General features: G+C 42.7%; 1 protein-coding gene and 1 long non-coding RNA gene across 5 annotated transcripts in view; one reads left to right on the top strand and one right to left on the bottom strand.

The window, feature by feature from the left end:
* The window catches only part of AMPH (amphiphysin), a 118,542-nt gene extending 101,149 nt beyond the window's left edge, over positions 1-17,393 (top strand). For all 4 annotated transcript variants that reach the window (XM_045578599.1, XM_045578598.1, XM_045578600.1 and 1 more), the window contains 4 exons: positions 8,766-8,978; positions 10,593-10,835; positions 12,652-12,753; positions 17,023-17,393. In XM_045578599.1, the coding sequence (XP_045434555.1) occupies positions 8,766-8,978; positions 10,593-10,835; positions 12,652-12,753; positions 17,023-17,130 (666 nt within the window). In that variant the 3' untranslated portion in view covers positions 17,131-17,393. The remainder of the gene's footprint in view (positions 1-8,765; positions 8,979-10,592; positions 10,836-12,651; positions 12,754-17,022) is intronic.
* Positions 284-18,155, bottom strand: LOC123651973. Its single transcript, XR_006741002.1, has 3 exons — positions 17,726-18,155; positions 8,252-8,257; positions 284-302 (listed from the first exon to the last, which is right to left on the bottom strand). It is a non-coding gene; the product is annotated as an uncharacterized LOC123651973 (long non-coding RNA).
* Between the last annotated feature and the right edge of the window lie 1,630 nt (positions 18,156-19,785).

Raw genomic sequence — 19,785 nt, 5'->3', positions numbered from 1 at the left:
TTTCACCTGGTGCCAGAATAGGATTTTGTCCACCCACCTTAGCCTTAACAAAGGAAGGGAAAGACACAGTTGGATTTTTTTTTTCTATGGTTTAATTAAGAAGAGAATTGATTTTAAACATTCTATGGAGCCTGGTTGGTGTGGTTCAGTGTTTGAGCATCAACCTATGAACCAGAAGGCCACGGTTCGATTCCCAGTGAGGGCATATGCCCAGGTTGTGGACTCGATCCCCAATAAGGGGTGTGCAGGAGGCAGCTGACCAATAGTTCTCTCTCATCACTGATGTTTCTATCTCTCTCTCCCTCTCCTTTCCTCTCTGAACTCAATAATATATATTAAAGCATATGGATGATATCAGAGACATAAGGAGATGTTGGATAGGTTCAGATATTGATTTATAAATTACTTCAATTTTGAAAAGTTCTCATTAAATCTTTATTTTGAATAGCAGCCCAGGCTTCATCTTCACCTGTGCTTTTAAACCACATTGATTCCATGCCCCAGACTATTGGATGTAAGGCTTACTGTTCATAATGCCCATGATTTTGTACAAGGGTATTTGATGTTGTGCAATAGATTAGAGATGTGAAATAGACAAGTCCGTGTGTTAAATACAAGTTTGACAGTTGATTCTTCATCATCCCATCTCTTACCCATCCTAAGTTTTTATTTTCTCATAATCCAAGTTCATTGTTTTCCCAAAACATAGTATTAGTAGCTACCAAGTACCTACTATATCATACTGACTATTATATAAAGATCTATAAACTTTTTAACCATGGGTGATAATTAAAATATTTAATAAACTTTATGGTACAACCATCACTAAACCAGCTTCCCTAATGTTTGGTACAGAGATGTTTGGAAGAATTCTTCATTCTCAAAAATCTTATCCCCTAAAGATAGGTGAACTTCAGAAAAATAAACATTTTAGATTCCTTGTGAAGTACAAGGCAAACTGGAAAGTCGTATGACGGATTCAGGCACCTGCTGAGACTCAGAAATGCTATAAGAACAGCATATACAGAGCTCACTATGTGAGCCACCCTCTCCAACGAGAAAATGCTTATTTTTTTCACCCTTGTATCTACTGAAAACTAATAAAATGGGGCAGCTTACATCAGTTCAATTTTCCTAAAATCATTAAAAATTACTCTCTTCCCTGTTTTTAAAATTGGCATCCTTGGATGAAGTCAATTCTTTCTCATGTTCTCTCTTCTATTTAAGAAAGTAACATCACATAGAATGTATTTTTGTTCTCTAATGTAGACTTACAGCTTTGTCTGGCCACAGTAACAGAAGGTACATTAAAAACTATTTTTACTAAGGAAGGTCTCTTCCATTGCTAGATGTGTGATGTTTGGTTATAAAACCATAAAAATCTCCACTGTGTCCCAAGCATTAATTAGGAGGCTGGCTGTGGCTGTCATTAGTCAGGATTGGATTGGCTTGGCCTTTCGAGGTCATCCTTTTTGCCGCTGAAATGTCACCACACAGTTATTACTTTGAGTCTTGACAGAATTCGTTTTATGCAAGGTGAAGTTTGTGGTGGTTTCTTTCTTTCTTTCTTTTTTTTTTTTTTTTTTTAAGGCAAATGTAATTTCAAACACAGAAAATTTTAGCAGTGGTTCTCAAAGAAACCAGGGGCTTTCAAGAAAAGGTTAGTTATTACATTTGTGTTTGTTGTTTTATTCCTCCAACAGCTGACATTGTCTTTAGTTTGTCCTATAAAAACATGTTACCGGTGTATCTGCAAGATGCATTTTAAAAACCAACACTTGCTACTTCTCCAGAGGGTTCCACATTCTAGAAGCAATGACCCCCCTCCCCCGTTGAGGTGGTTCTTACTTGTTACTTCAACAACCAGTCCTTGCTCAGTCCCCATCTCTTGAGTTTGCCTTGACTTTGCTTCAAAATGCACATCCACTTTTCCTACACACTTCTCCCACACACTTTGCAAATAGGTCCCCAGTGAAAAGGTTAATGTTTTAATACGTGTTGTTATTAGGTATTCTTCCATGACCTTAAAGGCCAGAATAACCAAAAATTCACTACCTGTGGCATTTCTGCAGCAGATCTGAATTTTTAAAGAAGGTCTGGAGTTAATGCTGACAGATGTTGCCATGACAACTTTGCCGCCAGCAGCAGAGCTGTGCTGGGATCTGGCTGCTGCGGGTTTATGATGGGGCTGCAGGCCATACCAGGAAAATAGATTGAAAAAGATGATTGAGATGAAGGTCGGGGGGGGGGGGGGGGGTGGATACCCACAAAGTTTCTTATTAGAAATGAAGCGCATAGATGTACCAAATGAAGTGTGTCATAGGAGGTTCTTTGAAAGGAACGCCAGTGGAGGCCGGTGTTTCCGGGGAGAACTCACCCTCCGGTCACACTGAAGGAAAATTATGGAGAGGAGGTCTAGCTGCCAGCCTGTTTTTATTTATTTATTTATTTATTTATTTATTTATTTAATTTTTTTAAATTAAATTATTATCTGTGTTCATATTTTAACGTTGCCCCCCTCCCTCCCATACATATTCTCCCTCCCTAGAGTTTTGTGTCCATTGGTTGTACTTATATGCATGTATACAAGTTTTTCGGTTGATCTCTTATCTCCCCCAGATCTCCCTACCCTCCCAGCTGTAATTTGACAGTCTGCTTGTTGCTTTACTGTCTTTATATCTGTCTTTTGGCTCATCAGTTTATAATGTTCTTTATTATCCATAAATGAGTGAGGTCATGTGGTGTTTCTCTTTCATTGACTGGCTTATTTCACTCAGCATGATGCTCTCCAATTCCATCCAGGTTGCTGCAAATGATGAGAATTCCTTCTTTTTTATGACAGCATAGTATTCCATTGTGTAGATGTACCATGGTTTTTTGATCCAATCATCTGCTGACGGGCACCTAGGCTGTTTCCAGATTCTAGCTATTGTAGATTGTGCTGCTATGAACATAGGGGTGCATATATCCTTTCTGATTGGTGTTTCTAGTTTCTTGGGATATATTCCTAGGAGTGGGATTACTGGGTCAAATGGGAGTTCCATTTTCAGTTTTTTGAGGAAACTCCATACTGTTCTCCACAGTGGTTGCACCAGTCTGCATTCCCACCAGCAGTGCACAAAGGTTCCTTTTTCTCTGCAGCCAGCCTGTTTTTAATACAGGATCTTTTCTTGGGGCTGTAATGACCCTAGTTCTATGGTCGGCAAACTGCGGCTCACAAGCCACATGCGGCTCTTTGGCCCCTTGAGTGTGGCTCTTCCACAAAACACTACGGTCTGGGCGAGTCTATTTTGAAGAAGTGGCGTTAGATGAAGCTTAAGTTTAAACAATTTGGCTCTCAAAAGAAATTTCAGTCGTTGTACTGTTGATATTTGGCTCTGTTGACTCATGAGTTTGCCGACCACTGCCCTAGTTGTATCTTGGGCTTTTCTTTAAAATGGATCCTGAAGAAAAATGTGTAATTTTATACAATTGCTAGGATTTTCAGACAAGTCAAGAGCTCAAGTTGGATCCAGAATACGAGATAAGCAGCAAAAGCCAGGGCGGCCTGTAGCAACAATTCCCACTGTGACATGATCTTTCTTGGTTACATCCCAATAGGACTGTGGGGGCCACTCCAGCTCCAGTGCTAACTGGTGGAGGAATCAGAACTGAAACTCAGATCCCCAGCTCCATCTCCAGTGCTACTTCCCATTTGTCACATTTCCCCACTTGTAAAATGCAAGCATTGGGCCCTCGCTGGTTTAGCTCAGTGGATAGAGCATCGGTCTCAGACTGAAGGGTCCCAGATTTTATTCCGGCCAAGGACACATACCTTGGTTGCAGGTTCGATCCTGATGTGCCTCTCTCACATTGATGTTTCTCTCTCTATCTCTCCCCCTCCCTTCCATTCTCTCTAAAAACCAATGGGAAAATATCCTTGGGTGAGGATTAACAAAAGTAATAATAATAATAAAATAAAATAAAATGCATCGTGCTAGATGAGACCAGGGCCCTTCAGCTTTGGGCACATATTCACCGCTAACATATTCACCATAAACATAGCTGTGTGTGTCCAGGTACCGCCTTTCTAAGCATCCTCGGTTGTAACTCTGCAATACAATGGATAAAGCCAGGAGGAGATTGAGTCACCTTCTTTTCCATGTCCCCATTCTCTACATATCTTTCTAAACAATGAAGTCTAAGGGCCTCGTTGCAAAAATAACATAGTGAAAGTCTACCCAGCCAATCTCTTCTCAGTGTTTTTATCATAATTTGCTATTAACGAAGAGGGATTTTATGCTTGCTTAGATGCTCAGATGCTACATGTATCTGAGTGAAGAGAGATTTTACTTATAATCTATGAATCTCACTTTGAGGAGCAGCATTCCCAGTGTGTAAGTGCATGTGCTGGCTGTTGGTAAGAACACACTTGAGCTCTCTCTCTCTCGAACGCCTCTTGTTGTTATTGGGAGTTGCCAGTAGGAAGCAGCGGGTCCCTGGAGGCACTCCGGGTCTCAAGATCCCTGTGGAACTCTGATTGTTGACTTGGATGTGGGTTGGTGTGAAGAAAATCACAGAATTTAGAGTTAAATGCTTCCAATTCTGGTTTACTGGCTGTGTGAGTTACTTCAACTGTCAGTCTTATTTGACTTGTCTAGGAAATGGGGATACGATCCAATAGGGTTGCTGGGTGAGTGATGTGCTGTGAATGTCAAACACCTGGGAGATGCCTGAACAGCTGTAGAGTCACAGTCAATGTCAGTTTCCCTCAAGGGCTACAATATATTGAAACTGTCAGGCAGAAGCCTGGCTGTGGCTCAGGAAGATCACACTCATTTTGGGGGCACATTGGAGAGCTCAGAATTCAGTGATCTTTCAGCTGAGCGCCTCTGCCAAGAGCAAAGGTCAGAAAACAGATGCTCTCTGCCTCTGTGCCCTTTAGCCATGGAAGAACCATGTCTTAGCTAAAATTTAAAAATATACATATCTTGTATTCTCTCCTTATCACTTGTGGCATTTACCCTAGGAGAATTTTAATGAAATGAAGTGCATCCAGGGCACACATATTAGTAAATGAAGGTTGTATGAGAAAACTGAAAGTATTAAAGAATAAATCACAAAAATGATATCAGATTCACTCTGACCAACTATGTTTTTTTTTTTTTCATTTTAATGCTCGTCATTAAATATACAAAGGAAGTAAAAACTTTAATAGTACCATGTTCTAGAAATATTAGGCAAGCCTGGGAGAATTTTTCACAAACCAAGGCATGAAATGGTTCTTAAAGTATAATAACTAAGCCTTGCATGGAGAAGTATGTGAAATTTTCACCCATCCCCACCCGGGATAGTAGACAGCTGGCATCAAGGGCCGCCCCCTTAGTGGAGAGGCAGTTTTCTGACGTGATTGCCATAACTCCATCACTTCCCACCAAAGAGACTGTTGAAGCTGAGTGGTAAAGCAGTCAGATCTGATTGAGAAAGTGAGAATTGCTCACCATTTCCAAGATGGCTCCCCGCTGACCCTTGTGATTTGCAATAGTCTGGGACTTGAGCACCCAAGTAAACACGTGCCTAAGGGCAGCTAGAAAATGTTTAAATTCCTCTTTGCATTACACGTTTTCCCCTATAAATATATTTGGTCCACAGATAGTATATAGTTTTGGCAGAAGATAAGATAATGGTGTATCTCTTAACATTTGGAGTGAGGAAGAAAAGACAATAACATTGAATAACAAAGGCTTGAAATACTTTGCATGGGGTTTCAGTCCCCTGGTCTCCCTGAATAATACATTAAAAAATAGTCATGAATCATGTTTTTCCTAGCAGGTGTAACATCTACAGTAGCAAGGAAAGTCTAGAAAACGTGTTTTGTTTTGTTTTCTTTTCTAAATCTACAAATAGTTAACACACTGGAATGCATAAATATAATAAGAGAGGAATAACCCTATTACTAAAATCTTTTTCAATCTTGCCTTGATTTTATCTAGAGTTAACACTTAATCTGAGCAAAAGGATTCTTGTTTCGCATTGTATTTTAATGTTGTTCTATTATTGCAGCCAGTAAATATGCTGTGGAAATACTTTGGTAAGAGCAGAAAATGTGGCACAGATCCCAGACATAAAGGGATAATTGGGCACCACTGATTATCAGAGCAAAGCCAGAGGCAGAGAGAGAAGGGGATCTAGGCAGTGGGCACGCCTCCCTTTCTGCAGGGGTCTACAGGCTCTGTCAAACCTGACTAGAGACATTAGTCATCACTCATGGACTCAGAGAAGGATGGAGGGCTGTTAGTTTCTTCCCTTCCCTAAGTAGGTCATTCAAATTGTTTGCTTTTTCCCCTCCCTAGTCAAGTGGCGGTTTCCTTGGCACCCTGACTCTACCAGCATTGTTAATGTCAATATTTTGGTGATTTTTATTTGCCATCATTCTTATCAACCGTTTTTCTGCATGTTTTATGTCCCTGTGTGTGTGAGAGAGAGAGGGAAGGAGGGAAAGAGAAAAGAAAGGAGGGAGGGAGGGAGGAAGGGGGGGAGGGAGGGAGGGAGAGAGGGAGGGAGGGACGGAGGAAGAGAGAGAGAGAGAGGGTTAGGGTTAGGGTTAGGGTTAGGGTTAGGGTTAGGGTTAGAGTTTTGCTCAGTGGATAGAGCGTCGGCCTGTGGACTGAAGGGTCCCAGGTTCGATTCTGGTCAAGAGCACATGCCCAAGTTGCAGGGCTTGATCCCCAGTAGTAGGGGGTGAGCAGGAGGCAGCCAATCAGTGATTCTCTCTCAGCATTGGTGTTTCTATCTTTCTCTCCCTCTCCCTTCCTCTCTAATCAATTATATATATATATATATATATATATATATATATATATATATATATATATATATTTCTGTTAACATAATATTAATTTTAATTCCCAAAGTAAAATATTGTATTATGGAAAAGTGTACTCTGCATCAGGTTACTTTTACATAGTCTATTGTCTGTAAATTTGAGTCAGAAGAAAGATTATATATATATATATATATATATATATATATATATATATATATATAATTGATTTTTTACAGAGAAGAAGAGAGAGGGATAGAGAGTTAGAAACATCGATGAGAGAGAAACATTGATCAGCTGCCTCCTACACATCCCCTACTGGGGATGTGCCCGTAACCAAGGTACACACCTTTGACAGGAATTGAACCTGCGACCTTTGAGTCCACAGGCTGACACTCTATCCACTGAGCCAAACCGATTTAAAAAATATATATATTTTATTGATTTTTCACAGAGAGGAAGAGAGAGGGATAGAGAGTTAGAAACATCGATGAGAGAGAACCATCGATCAGCTGCCTCTTGCACACCCCCTACTGGGATGTGCCTGCAACCAAGGTACATGCCCTTGCCCGGAATCGAACCCGGGACCTTTCAGTCCGCAGGCCGATGCTCTATCCACTGAGCCAAACCGGTCCCGGCCCAAACCGATTTTGTCAGAAGAAAGATTTTTAATGCTTTGCGATGAGCTGTAGGTGTGTGGTTTGTATTTTCCATCTCCCATTTCTGATGTCCATTCTGTGGGCACCCCCCCCCCACCTCCCTTTTCATATTCTGGGCCTGACAATTTAATATCTGCAACATTTAAGCTTTCCAGACTTAATAGGACAAACTGGGTAGAATTTATTTGATAACGGAAAGGACTGTCTAATGTTAATCACACCAGAAAGAAAAATCAATTTTTTGAAATATGTGCCCTGGGTACATTATACAAGATCAATCTAATACTCTGCTTCTTACTCAGTCTTTCTGATTTGAACCACTCAAATCAGATCAGCCTCGCTGACGTTCCTCTTGCTAAAGATGTGGACTCCACAACCAAGTTCTTCAAAATTAAACTTCTGACTATACTTTCTTCATTTCATTATTGCATGTTTTAAGCACTACTTAACCTTCCTCTTTTGACTGATCCAACCCCAGAAACAAAATTTCCCTTTTTTTCTATTATACTATTCCTAGTAAAGGACCCAAAATCTGATTTGACTTTTGATTATAATGAATATCTAATAGTAAATATGATTTTTATTCATTCCCAAGAAGTTTCATGAGAAAACTCCCTCATTCCCCTCCTTCTCCCCCCCATGACTGTGATTTAGCTTCCGGGACCTTCCCCATGCAGATTTTCAAGTTTATGCTGAAATGCAGTTTTTCTAAATTCTGACTTTGCATGGTGAGGAGGCTTTTCATTTCAAATGACTAAACAGAAAAGGCTAGTGGAGGGGACCCCCTCACACACACCTAGAAAGCCATGTCTCAGGGTTGGCATCTGTCCCTTCCATTCAAATTCCATTTGCTACACCTGACTGCAAGGAAGGCTGAGTGGGCGCCCAGGAAAAAAGAGGAGTTGGGCTGGCTGGTGTGGCTCAGTGGTTGAGTGTCAACCTATGAACGAAGAGGTCATGGTTCCATTCCCCGTCAGGGCGTATGCCTGGATTGCGGGCCTGATCCCCAGTGTGGGACATGCAAGAGGCAGCCAATCAATGATTCTCTCTCATCATTGCTGTTTCTATATCTCTCTCCCTCTCTCTCCCTTCCTTTATGAAATCAATAAGCATGTATATCTTTAAAAAGAGGAGTTGGAGTTTTGCCGAACAGTTGGCAGCCTGCTGGCTATACTTAAAGCCTGGGCCTTAGGACACTACAAAGAAAACTTCACAGTTTGATGAGCTTCAGCTGAGGGGAGAGAAGAGAGGGCTGAGTCTGACTCACTGAGACCCTGGAGACACCTGTTGGTTCTGGTTTGCAGATCCCACCTGGAACGGATGCTGATGTGACGGATGTTACCTCTGTGCCAGCAGCAGAGGGCGCCCCAGCAGAGGAAGCAGAAAAGGAGATGGAGGCAGCGCTCCCTGCTGGGGAAGCAGCAAGTTTAGAGGAGCCCAAGATGGAGAAAGAAACTGCAGAAGTCCCAGACAGTGACAGATGTCAACCAGAGGAACAGGAAGCAGCAGCGCCTCAGGTAAGTGCCCGGTGACATGGAGGTGCTGGGGAGATGTGCCCGTGGGAATGCTCTGTCTATTGGTTAATGGCCATAACTCTTGGATGCTGAATAGGTTTGTAGCCATTTTGTGAATGCTGCTTGGTATTCTGGGGTTCCACGCAAGCCCCCAGGGTTACGGTGACTAGGCTGAAATTAAGCACAGGTAGAGGTAAAGGAAACTATGAAGAAAAGAATGAAGCACAGATGACAAAAAAAGAATGGAGGCAGGAGAAAGGGAGTGTAATAGACTAACAGGGTGGCTGTGTGGATTATGTAAGAAAAAGGCCATAAAGTGCTTAGCCTGGTGCCAACCACATGGTGAGAACTCCAGTAGTAGTCATTAAATCACGTTACTATGATTATTTGTGGTTTTTGTTATCAGAGTACCTCCACATTCACCCCACATTAGGCTTCTTTTACCAAAAGCCCATCCTTAGGTTGCACGTTCAAAAGGAAAATTGGTCACGTGAGCCTTTGTCCTCATATGTGAAGCTGGGCTTTGCCCCAGGTCGGGCTTTCTTAGACACGTGCTCAGAGGCAACAAAGCCCCTACGCTGTGACTGTGGCCTCAGGCCCTGGGGCCAGAGCAAGCACAGCTCCTCACAACCCCGTGCCAGGATCCTCTCCCTTCTAGAAGGTAACAGAGAAGAGTGGGCTTAATGAATGCTTTCCATTCTTCTGATTACTTTACTCATCATAAACGTCCAGAGGTCTCTCCAGGGCTACTCAACGTTTGAAACTGAATGGCCCCTTTCCTCCCACTAGAAACACAGCGAGTAGCATTGGTGTTTGGAGAAAGAACTGAATTCTCTTCATTGTCATATTGTCTTGCCACCATGCCGGGAATATGTTTGTATATATTATTATATTGTTACACTTGTTGAAAGAGTGTATTATTTCCTCCAAATTGAAGAATGGAAGTGCTTTTGTCCACTGATGCCTGAGGCAATATAGAAATCATTATTATTGTAATCTGAAAAGCCATAACTATCTCCAGATGTCCATTACGTGAGTTAAACCCACCTCTCCCTCCTTGCTCTCACCTTTGTCAAAACGTAAGGGGGAGGCCGTGATCCTTTGGCCTACTTCCCCGGATAGTGGCGTGTTGGAGTGGTTGGCAGGAGTCCTAATCCCAGAAAGGGACTGGGGTGTGGCTCTGACCATAATCAGCAAATGGGCCACGTCTGTACCAACCAGGTGGCTTCGGGCTCTCTGGGAGCCCCAGGAGGCCCTGGGAGAAAAGCAGGTGGTCCACGGCAAGAAAGTCCATCCTTGGAATCTCACTGCGGGTCCTTTCAGGACTGTCCTCTCCACCCGCCATGGCTCCGCCCCTCCCCGGCGTCTCTTATCCCTCCTCCCAGTTTACGCAGAAACCTCACTCTTACCAGACTGGATGGTTGTTCAAGGAACCAGCAACCAATCCTACGAAGGAGACAGAGAAAGGAGGAAGGCCCCGCAAGGCGGAAGGCCCCAGGGCCGGAAAGCCTAAATCGGGTTTTGGGGAACCGCAGGAAGGTCTTTGAAATGAGGGTGCCACGGAGGGTGTGATGGGGAGAATGTTTCCAAAGGACCACCACGTTTTTCTTTCCCCAGGAGAAGGTCATCCCTTCTGTCATCATAGAGCCCGCTTCCAACAACGAAGAGGAGGGAGGACACGAAATAGCGACAGGTGCAGAGTCCAAGGAGGCGACTGAAGACCCGGCTCTCTCAGGCCCCACCAGTGAGATGCCTGCGCCCGCTGCTGAGCAGAAGGCTCCTGAGGACTCCCAGCCGGAGCCCTCCGCTCCGCCTGCAAGCCAGGCCTCTCAGGAAGTGCCTCCCGGCTTTCTCTACAAGGTCTTTCCATTCTTCATTCTTCATTTTTAAATCCGGTGGCCAGTCGTCCTTCCTCTGCTTTGAGGCCCTTCAGCTCACACCTTTGGCTTCCGATGTTCATTTTTAGTTTTTGCCGCACAGACCTTTTTTCTGCACTGCTTTCCCCTCCCTCTTGACATCATATGGCAACAGGGCAGGGTTTCTGTGCTGTGGGCAAGGGAACTACAGTGATGTCTTTCCATGTTTAGCCAAGGATAGTTCAATGCTATGGCCCTTGTTAGTGAGTGGGTTCCTGCCTTCCACCTGAGTGCCCTCTGCTCCCCGCAGAGCTCCGTGGGGGCCTCCAGCCCTGGGCTCACCTGCTCCCAGCTGGATTATACCCACCTCGGAAGGCAGGACACAGGAATCACCCATTTAACTCTGGCAACTCTGGCAGGACACAGCAGGGAGCCAATAAGTATTTTAAAAGAAAGTGGATACATATGTTAATGGACTTCTATGAAAAGGAAGAGAGAAACCAGGCCAAAATTTGTGGGCAGGAGCTCTTGCTCAGAGAGGCCAGCAAGTGGTTACATAGAACCTTTGTGCATTGAAGGGCCCTTACAAAAGCCAGCCCAGAAGATACTAGAAACACAGGCTTCACCTACGTGGGAAAGGCAGCAGATCCTCCGTAATAGAACATTGTCAGGAATTAAAAGTCCCATCATTCGCTTTTACATGTCGAATTTCAGGTCTTGGTCTTTTAAGAAGTATTAAATTTTTGATTGTTCGTGTGGGCGGGATTGCCTGGTCATGATCTTTTTCTTCTCTCTGCTTCTTAGTCAGTACCTGTTGCTGCATCCTATGGGATGGGGTGGGTATAATGGATTTATGAATGAATTATGTGACAAAAACACTAAGCCTGTGGCAGGTGAGGGCATGTGTCCCACCGTGTTTTGTGTTACAGAACAAGTAATCAGGATGCAGGGTGCCGCCGGAGGCCGGGCCCAGCTGGGCCCTCTGACCTCCTTACTGGCCACTTCACTGCCCACCCCACCCCCTCTGGGTATCAGTATTCTCATCAGAAAAACGAATTTGGGGATAAGAGAGTAACTTCCAGCTCTGACATTTTATGATTCTACATGCAAACAACACATTTGAAGAGCTGATTATTTAATCTCATGGGTAGGGGAGGGAGGGACATGGGAGAAATAGACCCGGGTGTGATTATAGATTGTTATTTAAGCTGCATAATGGGGCTCATTTTACTCTTCTACTTTTTAAAAATTTTCTATACTCAAAGTTAAAAGAAATCTTTCCAAAAAGGGAACTAGAAATAGATTGTCATGTTTAAAACGTAGGACAGAGAAAGAAGGAAGTTTATTTGCAAGAGACTGGACACAGGACTTGATTAAATCCTGATTTCATTATAACATGCAAGCCACAGTTTTCCCAATGCGACAGAAGCTGTGGTTAGAGGAACATTCAGCTAGGCATTTTCAGTTCAGGTTAAAAAACAAACCATAATAAAGCATCTGTGATAGATAATTACATGCAAATCTCTAGCAAAATTATGATGCATTAAACTTCAATGCACAGCGTTTGAGCTCTAGCAGAAGGCATTGCATTACTAAATATGCGTCCAAGTGGCCCAGTTTCCGTCTGCAAGAATAGGATGTGTTGAGTAAAGGAGAGGATTTCGTTTCTGCCTTCAGGAGCCTTCTCCTCCCCTGGGGAGGTACAGGTCTTCCTTTTTATCAGCTTGGAGATGCCATTAAGATGCCTGCAGATCCTCAGACTGTGAGAGTTTGACCTGTTTTTCTTCCTCACATGATTCAGTTCTTTTACAACTTTGCAGGTGGAAGCACTGCACGATTTCGAGGCAGCAAATTCTGATGAACTTACCTTACAAAGGGGTGACGTGGTGTTGGTGGTCCCCTCCGATTCGGAAGCTGACCAGGTAAAGGCTGAGATTGGAAAGTGCAGTAAGCTCTGTTGGTTTTTGCCTAAGGTTCATTTGGGCATGGTGACTTCCTGAAGCCGTTTGCATTTTCTGAGATGCTGCAAGGCCACTTGGAAAAGGATTTAAGGGCTTATGACAACAGTACATCACGAAATTTAGGTTTGGGATGCTATTACATTGTTTATTTTTTATATAAATAGATGACTTTTGTCAGTCAAATTTTCCTGCTTTTCTCACCTGTAGAAATTTTCTTACAGTGGGTAATTCATTATAGAGTCTGGATTCTGTTTTCTATCTCTGAAGATTACTTCTTGTAGCAGCCATTCAAACCACTGGATAATTACCTTGAATCCATGGAAGTTTGTTTTACTCACTTTGTTAGAATGGGTCTGTTTCAGGTTTGCCATACTCTTAGGATAAATTCTTAGTCCTGGGTCATTGTCTCTACCTCTAAGACATGCCCCATCTGGAATTTCAATAGAAATTCTGATGGGTTGATCAAGCCCTCTAACTTGATGGCATTTGAACTCTAAATTCTGCCTTCCCACCACTCATTTGAATCATCTTTTCCAGCCTTCCTGCTTTCCCAAGGCCTCTTGGGGGTCCCCCTTATGCATTCATAATTTGGGGGCAGCTCAGGATTTTAGAGAAGCTTCTCTGTGTATTTGAGGCACTTTCCCTGTATGTCTCTTTTTTCAAGACATCCCCCATAAAAGTACAGCTGCTCCTCAAATCTATCCTCTGAATGCCCTGCATCACAACGACTGAGAAGAACCCCCAGGGGAAAGGCTGTACTAGCACAGATCCCACCTGCACAGCACCCTACTTCTAAGAGTTAAATTGTCTCTGATGTCTGCCTGCTTTTGGTTACTCTCAGTGCCTTCAAATGATTGTTATATAGGTACAACCCCTTTATTTATAACAAGCCCATTAAATAAACGTACATTTTATAGTAAATATTTTGTAACTAATAGTCATTTCTGTATTAAAATATTAGGTCTAGTAATAATTAATGTCGTTTTCTAATACCTTTTTTTTAAATCGAATTTATTTAAACAATACAACAAAATTTAATCAACAATATAGTTGCTGTTGTTTTCTACTACTTGTGCCCAACGCTCAGGAAGCATTGTAATCCCTCTGTTGTAAAATTCTTGTGATTTTAATGCAAAAAATTCGGTCAATGCATTTTTGAGGCATTCTTCATTATTAAATTTTTTTCCAAGAAGAAAGTTTTGCAAAGAACGAAACAAATGGTAATCGGAAGGGGCAATATCAGGAGAATATGCAGGTTGAGGGAGAACTTCCCATTCCAACTGGCGCACAGTTTTTCAGCAGTGATTCTTGCAGTATGCGGTCGTGCGTTATCGTGGTGAAGAATTACGCCCTTCCGATTAATCAGCGCGGGTTCTTTTTCTCTTGAAGCTTGGGCTAACCTTTCCAATTGGGCACTATACACTGCACTTGTAATGGTTTGGTTAGATGGTAAAAGTTCATAATGAAGAATTCCTTTAAAATTCCACCAAACACACAACATCACTTTTTTCGCATGCAAGTCAGGTTTTGGCGTGGGCTGCGGAGCCTCATTTTTGTCCAACCATTGAGGCCGCCTTTTCAAATTAACATACAGCACCCATTCTTCATCTCCGGTAACAATTTGCTCTAAAAACGGCAAACGGTTTTGACGAGAGAGGAGCAAACTGCAAATTGTGACTCTTTGATTACGGTTGTTGTCGGTCAACTCATGAGGAACCCATTTTCCAAACTTTTGGACTTTGCCCAGTGCACGCAATTGATTGGAAATTGTTTTTTGTGAACAATTTAAAGTTGTCACAAGCTCTTGTTGGGTAATTTGAGGATTTTGCACCAAAAGAGCTTGAAGAGCTTCTTGATCAAAATTGGACACACGGCCTCGACCACTCTTGTCATCTAATGAAAAATTTCCCTCGCGAAATTTCTCAAACCAACGCTGGCATTTTCTGGCACTAACTGCATCTTGACCAAGAGCACTACAGATGTTTTTTGCAGCCTCACTTGCTTTTCTTCCTAATTGGAACTCGTAAAGCATGCAGTGCCAAATATGCTCTTCATCTGCCATCTTCTTAGCCCTAGTTTTGCAACAAAAACCAAACCAAACACAAACTTTTTCAAGCAAAACTTGTTAATTGCACTTCACACGTTCTGTAGATACCACGTGTTTGAAGGTTATGTCAATACAAGTCAACGCCAAGCAAGATTTTAAACGGATGTTTAAAAACGACATTAATTATTACTAGACCCGATAGTTGCCTATATCTATACATATTAGGTCTATAAAAATATATAGTTTTTTCTAGTGCTTAGAATTGCTCTGTGCAGAAGCATTTGTCTGCTACAAGCTATTTTACCATTACCAAAACTGGAAATTCTTAGTCTACCACATAGTTTAAATAGTTAAAATTTAATTTTCTATTTGCCTCAGCTAAAGATTGATACTGGTTAGTAATAGTTCAGTTTACTATATAAATTTTATTTCAGGATATACATCTTGCAATTTATCTTTTTATTACATTTATTTTTATTGAGAGTATTACAGATATCTTGAGTGTAGGTTTATGCCAGTCCTTTACTTTTGTTTTTTGTTGAAACAGTTTTAAAGTGCTTGACTCTACTTGGCACCATTAGATTTTCCACTCATTATAAATAAAGTTAAATATAAAATATAGATACTTGCAGAGAAAAGCGTGGCCTTTTGTGTGCTTACCCAATAAATTTCATTAAAAATAAAATAGAAAGAAAATATTTAGTTACCACCTTTTACTTTATGTATAACTTTGTCCTTCACACATATAACATCATAATTTTAAAAAGAATAATTTTGTCATCACCTAGGATATTATCAGTTATTTTATTGTCAATTTTTCCCACTGTTATTTTTTTCTGCCTTCAGAAATTGGCCTGTCTAAATGCTTATATTTCTTGTCTCTATAGCAGCATCAATTTATGGTCTCAGATTATATCACAAGAGAATGTATTCAGCTCCTTTAATTTTTGAGTTCCCATTTATCTGATGTACTTGAAACTTCATTGGGAATTGGTTCCGATTAAATCTGGCCATCCTTCATCTTATGAGGGATCTCTCTCATGTGTTGGTTAACATAATAAAGATAGCCATGCCCCACCAGCTTGGCTTGAATGGACTGTATGTTCACGTTGCTCCTTCAGCTCAGCTTCAGCTCAGCTCAGAATGGGCTTATTTTCATAGGCCAAGGACAGATGGCCATCTCCGTTTCTCAGTTTTACATGCCATCTCCTGTGCTGTCTGACCACACACAGATGGGCTATTTAACCTTTCTCTGACTAAGTGTCTGCAGTTCCACAAAATAGACACATGTTTATAAACAGTGATCTATAAAGAATATACGAAGGTTTCCAACAAGAATATCATGACAACAAACTGCTTTGTACTTTATATAAACTTGAAAAATATAGATATGATAACAGCAACCATAACACAGCAGTAACATCCGGCTACTTTTCTAACCATTACTATTGGATCAGCCCAGGATGTGGTGGTTTACTTAGGTTACAAGATGTGAGCTGGGGGTAAGGATAACAGAGTTGTTTTTTTATTAGCAGGTGGTTCAGGATGAAATCCAAGAACTTGGATGGCCTTGCCAGCACTATATTCTAATCTAGCCTTTTGATCATCGTGACCCCCAGGGCAAGAAATGTTCCTGTGCATAACATCTTCTTACATGTATCCCTCTCTTTGTGCTGGCTATTATTCCTTTTTAAAAATATGTATATATTGAATGGATTTTAGAGAGGAAAGGAGAGAGAAATAAGGACAGAAACATCAATGATGACAGAGATCATTGACTGGCTGCCTCTGCACGCCCCGTACTGGGGATCGAGCCCACAACCTAGGCACGTGCCCTGACTAGGAATCTCTTGGTTCATAGGTCAATGACCAGTGACCTGTTGATGCTCAACCACCGAGCCACACTGGCTGAACTTTGCTGCTGTAACTCTAACCCTTTTCTTTTCCTGGACAACTCAAGTCATACTCCAGTTGCCATCCATCAGCTATCGTTTATACAAAATTATAATATTAATAGCAACTTTCCGTCAGCCTCCCCACTGACCTCAGCACAGCAGTGGACATGTAACGTAACATGTTGGTGCAGAGCCACAACACTGACTACACGGATTGCTTTGTTTAACTGTTGGCAGTGTGGGTTTTCCCCGTGGCTGGACCTTGAAAGGCCTGTCTCTGTCTTGCAGGACGCGGGCTGGCTGGTCGGCGTGAAGGAATCGGACTGGCTCCAGTACAGAGACCTCGCCACCTACAGAGGCCTCTTCCCAGAGAACTTCACCCAGCGCCTGGAGTAGGGCCAAGGGCATTGCAAAAAGAGCCTGGCATTGAGGTTTTTAAACCTTCGTGAAAACCTGAAGAGTTCACTTCTGCTATTACGCTCCTAATGACTTGCAGGCTGATGCCAGATACAGGTTGGAAGGCTATATCCACGGAGCATGTGTGCAAAAAAAAAAAAAAAAAAAAAAGTGTAAGAAAAGAAAAGAAAAAAGCAAATGAAGGAGAAAGTCCTCCCTGGTTCCCCTGTGATTCAGAACAAGTTTGTTTGTGCTTTGTCCGAGCTGTGGAGACTCTTGTACTTGACCCCCCTCCCACCAGTTCTAAAGTAGCTTTCTCCAGACCTTAACTCTGGGCACCAGGTGTGTAGTGTGAGGTGCTGCCCTGCAGAAGCTGTGCTGAGTGATCCTGTAGAGCAAGATGGTTTCCTTCTGGGGCCGTGTGCCCCCGTGCCACGCCCCTTCTTTCTCTCTCTCTGTCTCTCTCTCTCTCTCTCTCTCTCTCTCTCTCTCTCTCTTTCTCTCTCTCTTACAAGTTTACTGTGTTTAAAACGAAACTGCTGCAAAAGTTTTCAATGTTCTTTTCCAACACACCTCTGTCTCTCTTTCTCTTTACACACACATATATATAGACATATATATGGACATTGTGCACGAGCTAGTTCCCATCACTCCCGGGCCTATGTGTATGCACAGAAGGCATATACATAGCTGCTTTCTTTCCATGGTAGCCCTTTGCCTCCCTGGTGTCATTGGTACATGCATTGCTCTTATTCTGTCTGGCACTGCAATTGCAGTTTTTGCCTCAGAACAAAGCCAGCCATCCCATTGCCAAAACAGTCGACGGTATCTGTGTCCGTAACGCGCATCGTTTGGGGTGCGATGACAAGAGGCAGGTCAGAGCTGCTGTCCCTTTGGAGAAAGGCAGAGCCTGATTCCCTGCATGTCCGGCTGCTGTGGCTGGAGGCAGGCTGGTCGGGATGAGCAGCGAACTTCCTAACGTCTGCCTTTAAGAGATTGGCTAGAGATCGGGGCATAGAAACCCACCCCAAAAAGAACACTTCAAAATAAGCTCCTCTATATTTCCACCTCCTTCTATTTATGCGACTCCACTTCACGGATTGTCCTAAACTAAGGTATGCTGTATTCACAGATCATCTGTAACGATAATGTTCTCAGTGCTGTGTCATTCCGAATAAACCTTTGGTCCGCTCCAGCGACTACCCCAGTTCCTTCTGACGAGTCATTTGTTTTTGGAAAGCTGGTCTCAGTCGGATTCCCTACTGTGTTATATTGGAGTTGTTATTTGTGCAGAAATCTGCTTGTGACCCTTGGTTGTGCTCCATGGCTCCTTCCCCCCCCCCCCGTTCATTCCGGTGATTGCTGGTCCCTGGTGGTCCTCGCGGCCTGACAATCACTACAGCACAAATAACAGCTGCGGACGGAGGCCCCACAGAGGTGGCGGCTGTGGCCCCAGATCTGTGTATCACAGAAAAACCTGACGACCTTCATAATCAGCGATTTCTTCTCACACCAGCCTCATTTTTTTTTTTTTTTGTCACCTTTCTTTTTGACATCTTTATGTGTGTAGGCACATTAAAAAGAAAACTAGCTCAGGGGGATCGTTGTTTATGGAAGAGAATTTTCACAGCAAAAACCTTCCATTTCGTGTAGACGCTTTTCCTGCCAGTGTAATTCTAGACAGAGTGGAAGCTGATCGACAATACCCATGGCTAGACTGAGGATTTTGTTATGTATTATGATTCATGGTTTGACTTCTCCGGGTGGGTTCCTGACGTTGATGTTTGTGTTGATAGGGAAATAGCAATGATCCACCTGAGATTTCGAGGGGGCTAATGTCCGGGGAAGCTGGATCATCATGAATGCTGGTCCAGCGCAAGAAAAGAAGGTGCACGGTCCAGCAGCACAACTGATGACTCAGCAAACAACATGCAGCATTGCCCAACATGTCATAGAAAAGCCATCCCTGGCATTGAGAGTTCTCAAAAGAGCTTGAAAGCTAAGATTGAAAAAGCAGTTCTTACAATAAATGCACCTGATGTTCCCCAAAAATCATTCATTGTCCCACCTCCTGGAGCGGTTCCCCTGGTGTTTCTCTGATGTTCCCCCCTTCTCCCCCTCCTCTCCCCTGTCCCCCATTGCAGATCCCAAAGTGAACAGCTTGGCAGGGCGCAGCTCCTTCACCTGTGATATCCCTGGAGGAATTTAACAAGTTCTTCCAAAATGGCATGCTTTCAAGGAGCTGCTTTGCCTTTATGTGTAGCCTATGAAAGACTTGATAACACCAAAAATGTAATCAGATTATTTGTCTCAGGAATTTTCAGGATCCTAAATTTTCCAAACCAGTGAAAATTCAGAGGGGGAAGTGGAAGCGATGAGATGGTGGTATTCTCCAGAAATGTCTATGGACGCGGAATAAACATTCTTTTCCATGTCAGTGCATTTCCTAAGGGACCTGTGAGTGGTTTGTTTCAAGGAATTCCTATGGTTACTAGTGTGAAAGGTCCTTACACATCCCTTTCTCAGTTACTCCAATTCAAGTTCTCAGGCCACCAATCCACCTTGTGGCACATCACCTGACCACATACTGGTGAGTTTGTACCGTAGTTATGCTTTATTACAAAGGGCCTTGACCCCAGAACCCTATCCAGGCCT

This window comes from Pipistrellus kuhlii, unplaced genomic scaffold (assembly GCF_014108245.1).
Source record: "Pipistrellus kuhlii isolate mPipKuh1 unplaced genomic scaffold, mPipKuh1.p scaffold_m20_p_10, whole genome shotgun sequence".
Lineage (NCBI taxonomy): Eukaryota > Metazoa > Chordata > Mammalia > Chiroptera > Vespertilionidae > Pipistrellus > Pipistrellus kuhlii.
The sequence above is the reverse complement of the archived record's forward strand: the minus strand, read 5'-3'. Positions and strand labels throughout refer to the sequence as shown.